General features: G+C 54.9%; 1 protein-coding gene across 1 annotated transcript; it reads left to right on the top strand.

The window, feature by feature from the left end:
* Nucleotides 1-2473: 2473 nt before the first annotated feature.
* DOK1 (docking protein 1) lies at nt 2474-9612 on the top strand (the record flags this gene model as incomplete). The annotated part of the gene is made up of 5 exons (XM_081959874.1): nt 2474-2971; nt 6547-6843; nt 7808-7904; nt 8188-8360; nt 8581-9612. Exons 1-5 carry the CDS (start codon nt 2645-2647, stop codon nt 9610-9612), a joined length of 1926 nt encoding a protein of 641 aa, XP_081816000.1. The 5' UTR covers nt 2474-2644.
* Between the last annotated feature and the right edge of the window lie 225 nt (nt 9613-9837).

The following is a 9837-nucleotide window of genomic DNA, read 5'->3' as shown; positions in this document are numbered from 1 at the left end:
GGAGAAAGGCGGGGAAGGAAGTGGGGAGGGAGGGCCAGAGCCCACTCTTTGCTGGAACACCCAGCCAGGGGGGGGGCTTCTTCGGCAGGACCACAGAACCTGCAACCACTCAACCTGCCAACTGTTGGCCTCCAAAAGGGGAAATATTACCTTTGCAGATGACATTGGTATGCTTGACTATTTTTGGTAGAGCCAGCACTGTGTTGATGTGTGGTTCTTTAGCAGTGGACCAGGGTGTCCTTCTGGGCAGAGGCGGCTGTGGGGCACAGCCTTATGATGGTTGTCTTTTCTCTGTGGCCGGTTTCACTGGGTGGGTGGGTAGATTTTTGGGATATCTTGGGTCTGGATACTCTTCACTTCCTACTTAGCATGAAACCCCCTTGGAGGCCCTCATCAGCTACAGATCATCTAACATCATAGGACACTGATGATTGTTGTTCAGGTCATCCTTGACTGACCAAGATGTGAGGTTTGAGACCCATAGAGGTTTGAGAACACATCCAAGTCAAGACAAGGATATGCAGGGAAGAACTACCCTTCAGAGGTGGTGTAGCTCCTTTTTATACAGTTAGAAACATTGCCACTAGCCTTATCAACCTTATATTTTTCCTGTTCCCACAATTGGCCACTTGAGCCCCTGTTGTGAAGGGCACAGATCAAAGGTGAGAAACATTCTTAGGCAGAAGGAGGACATATCAAAAGTGTCAGTTTTACAGCTCTTTACAGCTCCATTCCGGATAAGTTCTATGCCCATAGATTGCAGATTGATAAGAGTTCAAATGGCAAGGATCACAGGTTTTGACATTTGCCAGATATTCTACAGACCCCAATAATAGGGCCACAGGAAGTCAGTTGCAGGGAACAAAAGGCACTTACAGCATGCAAGCATATACATTACAAATACAAGGCATAATATATGTGTGTTACAGAAGAATGTTTCTACTAAAGCCAACAAGTTTGTATCCTTATTACTATTCCCCTTCAGAGAGATGTTGCCCAAGTCCTGGCCCTTGCCAGGGGCTGTGGTCTGAATTGGAAGATGCAGCCTGCGGGGTCACTCCCAATCCTTGCCCCTCCGGGTCGGACAGCCTTATTTGAAGCTGGTGTGCAATCTGGCTGGACTCCCTGCTTCCTCTCTAGAAGCAAGAAGGCCTTGACACAGGCACAGCTAAGGATCTTCCATTCATGCCTCGAATCACCTTGTATGTGGAGTGCTGCAATGTGCTGTAGGTGGAGCTGCCCTTGAAAGCTGTGGCTGACGCAGACAGAATCTGGGGCATGAGCAGTGATGCCCAAATCACAGCCTTCCATGGGAACTGCACTAGTTGCCGCTTGGCTTCTGGGTGCAATTTGAGCTGCTTACCACAAAACGCTTCATAGGCTTGGACCGAGCTGAGACCCCCGTCTCCCGTGGTCTGTGCTGATGCTGTGCACCCCAACAATAGTGTGCTAAGGATTATCACTCAGTGACATCCCGGCCTTCTCAGTTGCTGCAGCTGCCCTTTGGAGACCCGCCACTCCCTCATCTTGTCCAATTCCAAGCCTTCTTTAAGAATGGCTTTTCCCCCAGGCCCTGGGCTGAGAGGGGCCTCTTGGAGCTGGCAAAACTTTGCATAGTGCAGGACTTCTACCAGCAGCCTCAGGCGAACATAAATCCTCTTTGCTAGTGAAACCATAAAAAGATGGACAAACAGCAAGACCAAAAGGCTCGCTCGCTTGCTTCTTCCCTTTTGATGGAGGGTTGTGTTTTTTTTTTAAGGAAAGCACTGGACTTAATACCTCTGGACAAGCTTGATGAGGCTGTCCCTTAACCTGAACAAGAGGCCTAGGAGGATCACAAGCAGGACAGAAGCATGCCCTCCCCCCACTAGGTATCCTGCCCTGCTCTCTCGGGGAGAGTCAGTCACTGGCACGGGCTCATTATTGCTTTTTTCCAAGGGTGCAGGGCGTTCCATGCCAGTGCTTTCTCCACAGGCTCCGGCCCAAGTCCTTCTGGGTCAGATGTAGCTGATCTGGTTGGGCAGTGGAAGATGTGACAGTCCCCTCTTTCTGAGCAGCCTTCCACTCACCTTCCTTCATCCACCGAAGAAGCTGGTAAGTGAAAACTAGATGGATTACTTCCCACTTACGTCAGCATTTGCAATTTGCCCTTTAGAAAAAAAAAATCCCCAGGGCAGCTTAGAATCAGACACAGGGTGCCTAAACTGTGTTTAGGAAGACTAAACCGTAGGACAAGAAAAACCACAGCCCTAATTTACAAAAAAACCCTGAATGGCAGCATGATAAAAATCAACATTATTTTTTAAAGGCTTTGGAGAACAAAAAGTGCACTGACCTGGCCCTAAACAGAATAAAATTGGCATCGTGTGCATGTGTCATTTCAGAGGATGGGGATGCCCCACAGAAGGGCATCCAGACTGAGTCCCCCATGATTCCCCCTGAGGTATTTATTTGATTCCTATAGGGCCCCTCTCAACAAAGCCGCTCCAAGCAAAGGTCCGCAGCTGCTGCTCCGGCCCTTGGTCAGAGATCAGGAGGACGCTTCAGCCATCGAAGCTCCATCTCCTGCCAGGCCAGGGCCAAGGCGCTCCGGTCGCCTGAGGGACCTCCCCCGAGAGAGCGCCTCGGGGCTCCCGTTCTTCAGATGGGCCGGCCTGGGCAGCCGTCTGCTTCCCCAAGGGGCGCGTCCGGAGCCACAACGCGTCTGAAGCTGCTTCCTTCCAGCGGGACTTGGCGCTCGGCACGTGCTCGGAGCCGCCGCGCCTTTCTTCCGGGCCCGCGAGCTCGCGCACAGCCCACTCCGGGGGAGGCGGAGCGCGTGACGCGCCCTAAAGCAGCCCGCCCTCTTCCGACGGACACGGAGTGGCTCTGCTTCGCCGCCGTCGCCCAGCCCAGGCTCCGAATGGACCCCCCGGTGAAGTCGGGGCCGCTCCTGCTCCAGCAGCCGCCGGGTTTGCTCCTGGGGGCCAAGGTAGGCGCGCGAGGCGGGGATCTCCGCTCGGGGGGGGGGGCGGTTCCCTGCTCCTGCGCGCCTTCCTCTTCCCGTGCAGCCCGGGGAAGGAACGGTTTGTCCCTTGCCCGGCAGCCGCCGCCGCCGCCGCCGCCTTCTCTTTCACTCCCGCCGTGCGGGGGAAGCGCTATTCCTTCCTGGATGGCGCTGCCCTCCTCTGGGAGAATGGCCGGGCAGGACCCTTCCGATGTCGGGGAGGAAGCCGGGCGGGCTCTCACTTCCTGCTTTTGGGACCGCGGGGCTTTGGCCCTGCCAGTGTCCCGCCTTGGTGCCAGTGGGCAGAGCGACTAAATTCGGAAAAGCCATCGCTCCCAGGAGGTGGTAGGCGCCGGGCACAGTTGCGAGGAAGACCCTCCGGCTGGGTTGCAACCCCCCGGGTGCTCGCCTCCAGGGTTTTCCCGCAGCCCGCCTGGAGAGGCTTCTCGGGCGTTTGCGAACGGGGGAGGGGCAGAAAAACCCACCCCTGGCTCTTAGGCTGAACCTGCTTCGTGTATTGGGATGCTCGCCTATAGAGCTTCCCGTTGAATAGCGCAGATCCGGCTCTTCAAACTTCTGCAGAACCAGAGTGTGTGTGGGGGGTGGGGCGTTTCCTGGCAGGCAGAGCGTGATACAAAAACGTTTTCTCAAAGGCAGGCAGTTTTCTGTCGCTAGAGCTTTGCCTCTTGCTTGAGGGTTCCTTGAATTTTTCTTCAGCTGTCCTGTGGTACAACTCGTAAAAGTTTGAAAACTGCTGGTGTACACAAGGAATCCATGCTACAAGCACCGCCCTTTATTAAAACAGTGCACAGTGTAAGAGAACCCCCCTTTTTTTTAAAAAAAAGGGGGGGCATGAGCTGCCAGGGCCCAAAGATCTTCCTGAATGTGGGGGATTAATCTCCCCCCTTGGGAAGGGTGTGTGTTCTGTCTAGAAACCCAGAGCAGAAGAAAGCAGCGGTTAATTCTGAAAGGAGCAAGAGGCAGCAGCCAGCTCTGGCAGGGGTAGAGGGGGGGGGGTTGTTTGCAAGGACATGGAGTAGGATGCAGGGCTGCTGGTGGCTGCTTTGCCCCTTTCCGGTTCTCGTATCCAGATCGTCACCCTTTGGCCTTTCTTACTAGGTTGCTGCTCAGTCTCTGCCTCCCTTTCTCCTGCTCCAGAGTTGAAGGTGGATTACTGAGCTAGTTAACTTTTCATCTTTAGTTCTGATCAGGGTTGCTCGCTCTTTTATTTTTTTAGTCAATTTATGTGGCTACCCATCTAAAGGTAGATCAGGTCATGGGAAAGAAGGCTGCAACTGCTGTTATTGAGATTGGCTCTAATATCAGAATCTTGCAAGTCTAATTGTGCTGTTCCTCCTCCTCTTTGAAATCCTGTGACTCTGAGGCTGCTTCCAAATATTGGCTCCTTACTCTGGACTTTAAAATGTGTTCAGCTCCTTTTGCATAGGTAACACTTTCCGTGCATATTTCTGTCCAGGTCATTATCTTTACTCTGTACTTCATGCGCATTGCACCCTTTGTCACCAGGCAGGTTCTGAGTGCAATTCAAGGTGCTGTGGCTATCAACTGTGAAGCCACGCACAAGGTCCAGCTCTGCAAAGGTGGTTTTTGCCCAACTGATAAGATCTGGCAGAGCGGTCTCACCTGGTCCTGTCAATCAAGTAGTGCCATCTGGTGAGAGCTGTGACCCCCTCTTACAGTACCTGCCCTTTGGAACAGCATCGAATGTGCTTAGCCCCCAATTAAAACCTTACTGGTTTTAAAAGGGCCTCTTTCCTCAGACCTTGGGTTGAGGGAGCAGGGTGTCCTCTGAAAGTTTAGGTTAAAAATAATGTTTGCGGTTTCTTATTGGTATTTTATCTGAATTCAGTTTTTAGTCTACCTGTTCAGAGCTGGCGCAGAGTTGTGTGGCCTTACAAGTTTAATAAAATTAAATTACTTTTAGGTAGTTACTAGAGAGAAACTAATTAGCTTTGGAAATGGCAACTAGGACTTCCCATTGGGTGAAATCATTTCCTGAGAGGCATTTATGTCAATGCCAGAAGGCTGAGGCCCAGGATATGGATCAGGAGCAACCATATTCGCACAAGGGAAAGCTGGTAGGATGGAGAAGATGGTTGATTGATATGGCACTTCTGTGGCTGGGTGGTCTGACCATGCTGTTTATCCTCTCACTCTAGCAAGAAAATGTGGTTCAGGGCCAGGGAGAGGAACGACAACCCAGTTTGGCTGTGAAATTGTTACCCCAAAATGAGTTGCCAATTTTTTTAGTTAGGGGATTAGACCAGCCATGGAAGAGAAATCCATCTCTGGCTTCTAGATAGGTGGAGGCATCAGCAGTTGGGGAAGAAAGCGGTGGGTCACTTCCTGTACCTTGTTGGTCTCTCTCTGGAATTAGAATTGGGATGCCTTTGACCCAGCTTCTGGGTCTGCAGATGTTTTTAAGAAACATCTTAAATTGTTTATTAATTATTTGAGTATTTTTTCTCTCCTTTGTTGGCCTCTGATTCATTTCTGAATCCGCAGTCGCTTCAGCTCTGAAGGAAGCCTTGGTGTATGCTCTCCATTTTAGGGAAGTTGCAAAGAGGTTGGCTAGGGAGAAGCCCCAAGGGATTCGGGAGGAAAGGGATTACCTGGAGCCAGGTTTCAGGCGGGGATAGAGCATGCTTTGGCACAACAGGAATGGGGATGAGGTAGCCATCCTTGTGCTTCCTGATCTCTAGGCAGCCTTCAAGGCCATGGATCACAGTGTCCTCCTGGAAAAGCGGAGGGGGTTGGGAGTGGTCCCATCCATTTGATACTGGGGTAGGGTGGGGAAGAGGTCGAGTCCACTGCCCCTCAGTTGTGAGCGTGCCACAGGGCTCCAAACTCCCCCTTTCAACATATTTACATGACACCATTGGGTGAGGAAATGATACATCCTGACCCCTTGATGGCTTTGAGATCCCGTCCCAAGGCCAGGCTCAGTCCTGACGCTACTGAGTGGCAGCAGAGATCAGGACTCCCAGTTCTGGGGATTTTCCATGTTTTATTTTAGATGGGGCTGCCTTTCCTCATTCGAGACTGGGGTGCCCTTTGGGGGTTGCCTTGGAGCTCCTGCTTAAGGAGCAGGAAACTGCCGAGTATCATCAGTCTATTGATGATATCTCAACTCTTGGTGACGGATGATCTGACCCAGTGGCTTCAAGTTAAACAGAGCACCAAGCCCTTTGAGTGGCCGAGGGCTGGATCTCTAACTCCTTAACAACCCTGGTTGGGGTCGACCTTGGGGAAAGTAGCTGAACTAGTGCCAGCCCCAACTCACCCCTAAGGTCGCTGAAGGCAGTTGAGAGGTCAAGGAGAGGGAGAATGGTTGCAGTGCCCCCTTCCCGCTCCTGCCATAGATCGTCCATGAGTGCCACCGAGGCTGTCTCTGTCCCATCGTCAGGCCTGACTCCGGACTGAAAGGGGCCCAGGGAATCTGTTTCATCCAGGACCCCCCCCCCTTTTTTTTTTCTTCTTTTGGCTGCTCCCCTCTGCCCCATCCTTGATCTGCTGTCACAGTCTGTCTCTGTTTGCAGCGGTGGAAGAAAAGCTGGTTTGTGTTGTACCCAGCAAGTCCTCATGGCGTTGCCCGTCTGGAATTCTTTGACTGCAAGGAGGGGGCTGCTCCAGCTGACCGGATCAGTACCAAGAGGCTGGACAAGAAGATTGTGAGGCTGGCAGACTGTGTGAGTGTGGCTCCTGCCCTGGACTGCAGCCCCAAGGAGGGCTTGGCTGCCTTCTGCCTGGAGACCAGCAGCCGCACCTACGTCTTTGCCACCGAGCCACCGGAGGCGGCTGACTGGATGGTGAAGCTCTGTGAGGCAGCCTTTCTGGTGAGCGGGACTGGTGGGCGGGGAAAGGAGTAGCTAAAGCAAAGGTAGAGCTAAGCATTCTGGGCGCAGACCCATCCAGGTAGGATAGGTTTTGGGGTGGAAAAGTGGACAAAGGGCAAGGCCACCACAGCCAAAGCAGCCAAAGGGAAGGAGGGAAAAGAAGCTCCTGGGAAATTGACAGGTGGATTGGTACATGCATAGCAGTGGTGGGTTACGAACGGTAAGCCCCAGTACAGGTGCACCAGGTACCATTCCCGCCGCCCACGCTCCTTACCAGTATTTGAGGTGTTCGGGGCTTCTGCGCATGGACCATACGGTACCTGCGCGACGCTCTGCCAAGCAGCTGGAGTGTCGCGGAGGTGCCATGGAGCGTTGCAGGCGGTAAATACTCATGCGCGTGCTGCATGCGTTCATGTAGTGGACGCCCAGTCCCGTTGCACTGTACTGGTTGCACCGGGATCCGGAACCCACTACTGATGCAGAGGAAAGTGGGGAGTGGGACTGAGTGACTGAGTTGACCCAAATTTAGCACTATGTCTAAATCTAGGTACTTACTTTAAAAAGGGTTCAGCCAACCCAGAAAGAGTTCCTGGAATGGAGCAAGCTGGATCTGGAGTCCTGGGAGAGGACAGTAAAGAAAGGGCTTCCCACTTCGAGTGCCCGCAGGCCCAGAGCCATGGGCTCTCATTTTGGAGTGCTGAGCCCAGAGACTGTCAGGGGGAGCTTCCGGTGGCAAGGCTGGCACCGTTGTTCACCTGGAGAGCTCTGGGTTGGGGAGCTTCGTTGGATTCATGCAGAGTAGACCCATCAACTTGAGGGCCCCAAAGATGAGGAGTTGAGCTCTTGACACCAGAGCAATTGCCAATCCTGTCAAGGTCACTGGGCAACCGGGGAAAAATTGGTCCTTTTTGCTGAAGTACCAGGCAAGGGCTGCCACTGAGACCTTTTATGCCCCTCATCACAGACTAACCCTGGGAAAATGACCCCCTCTGCTACGGAGGCTGTCAGAGAACGGGAGCTGGAAATGGCCACAAATTCCATTTACTACTCAAGAGAAGAAGGTAGGGCTCGAGGGCTGAGTGTAACTTGGATGGTCCAGCTGGTCCCCCTCGGAGAATTTTATTCTGTGGCAGCAACACATGAGGGCGGAGAGGTGGGATTGCCCCCACTTTTCAAGTCAGTCCCGTGCCTTGGAAGCTCCTGAGGGGGGCAGGAAGTCCAGGGCTCTCCTGGGTGGCATGGGATGTGCTCTCTCACCCCCCGTCCTGCAAGGGAGGGATTGGCAGTGCCCGGGGGCCTCCCTGCAAGGACAGCCCTCCATGCTGACTCTCCCCTTGGCTGCAGTGAATGAGTTCTGGGTCACTGTGCAGAAGACGGAAGCGGCCGAGCGCTGCAAGCTGCAAGGGAGGTATGTGCTGAAGGCTTCTTGGAACGAGCTCATCCTCAGAGAGGCCCCCTCCAGCCTGCCCCTCTACACGTGGCCCTATCGCCTCCTCCGCAGATATGGCAGGGACAAGGTGAGACTTTTGGGCAGGAAAGGAGTTGGGCCTCTGGGGTTTTGTCTTACCCCCCCCCCCCCGGGAGACCTGGGAAGCAGGGTACTTGGACTCACTGAGCCAGAGGGGGGGGGGCAAACATCTCCCCGGCGCTTGCTTTGTCAGGGTAGGCTCCTCGGGGGCGGCCCTACTTGCCTGGGGCAGCCCTGGCTGACCACAGCCCCACGCTTCCCTTCCACAGGTGATGTTCTCCTTCGAAGCTGGCCGGCGTTGTGAATCCGGTGCCGGCAACTTCTCTTTTGAGACCAAGCAGGGCAATGAGATCTTCCACGTGGTGGAGGCTGCAATCCAGGCCCAGAAGGCCCAGGTGGAAGAGCATCGGCAAAGCAGTAGCTCCCTTGAGATGGAGGCCCCTGGCATCTTCTCCCTCCAGAATGCCATGGCCAACTCCCTCAGCCTGGAGGGCGAGGGCACGGCTCCTTCTTCGGAGAGACGGGTGCCCAGGAGTGCCCTGGCAGCCAGAGCCAGCGTCGCTGGGGAGGGGAAGGAAACTGCCGTGCCCAAAGGGCAAAACCCATGGCTGAGCTCCTCCTCGCTGCGGCCCTCCCTCTCCGGGACGGCTGGCTCTTTGGAGGACACCAGCAACGTCTACTCTGAGCCTCTGGATGCGGTGAAGGGCCCGCGGCTCCGGCCAGACTCCCTGTACGCTGACCCCCTTGACAGCCAGTGGCAGGAAGAAGGTCCAGGTCGGGGTTCCAGCCTGGCAGAGGAGCAGCCCAGGCCACAGACGGGCGAGGGACACGGGCTCCCGAGCGGCAAGCAGCACATCTATGATGAGCCTGAAGGAAGGGCCCCGTGGCCCACCCCTGCTTCGGCCGCCATCTACGATGAGGCACGCCTCCCCTGTGAGGCCTGGCGGACTCAGGGCTTGGAGAGCCAAGCTGGCTATGAGTTGCCGTACCTTCCTGGAACTGGTGATTATGCCGTCCCTGCCTTCCACCAAAAGGCCGGGTTGAAGCCCTCCAGGCCTAGCCCTGCCCCCAAGCCTCCCCGGGCACACAAGAAATCTGCTCAGCTGGAGGCCAGCAAGCCCAGAGCGGCCCCCAACCCGGGCCTGGAGGGGGCCCGTAACAGCAACAACAGCAACAATGGCAGCGACCCCCTCTACAGCCGCGTGCTCAAACCACCCTCGGCCCCGGGCCCTTTGGGACCCGAGCAATCGGTGGACGAGGGCCGGCCGGCTGCTGTGTATGAAGACCTGGGGGAGATCTGAGAAGGGCCCCTGAGCTGGAGCCGGAGCAGCCTTTTCAGGGGGACCTTCTTCTGCAGGCTGCGAGCTGGGGAGGGGTGCCGGCCATGCATATGCCTTCTCGGAAGAGGCAGGCCGAGAGCCCAAGTGACAGTAATCTTGTTGGGCAGCAAAGGCTGCCTCTTTCAAGAGGGCCCCAACCTAGCCTGAGGGCCACACAGGCCAAGACATGAAGCCACTGTGTGGGAA

The sequence above is a fragment of the Natrix helvetica genome (assembly GCF_964273705.1).
Source record: "Natrix helvetica genome assembly, chromosome: 7".
NCBI classification, from domain to species: Eukaryota; Metazoa; Chordata; class Lepidosauria; order Squamata; family Natricidae; genus Natrix; species Natrix helvetica.
Note: the sequence above shows the minus strand (reverse complement) of the source record. Positions and strands in the feature narration are given on the sequence as shown.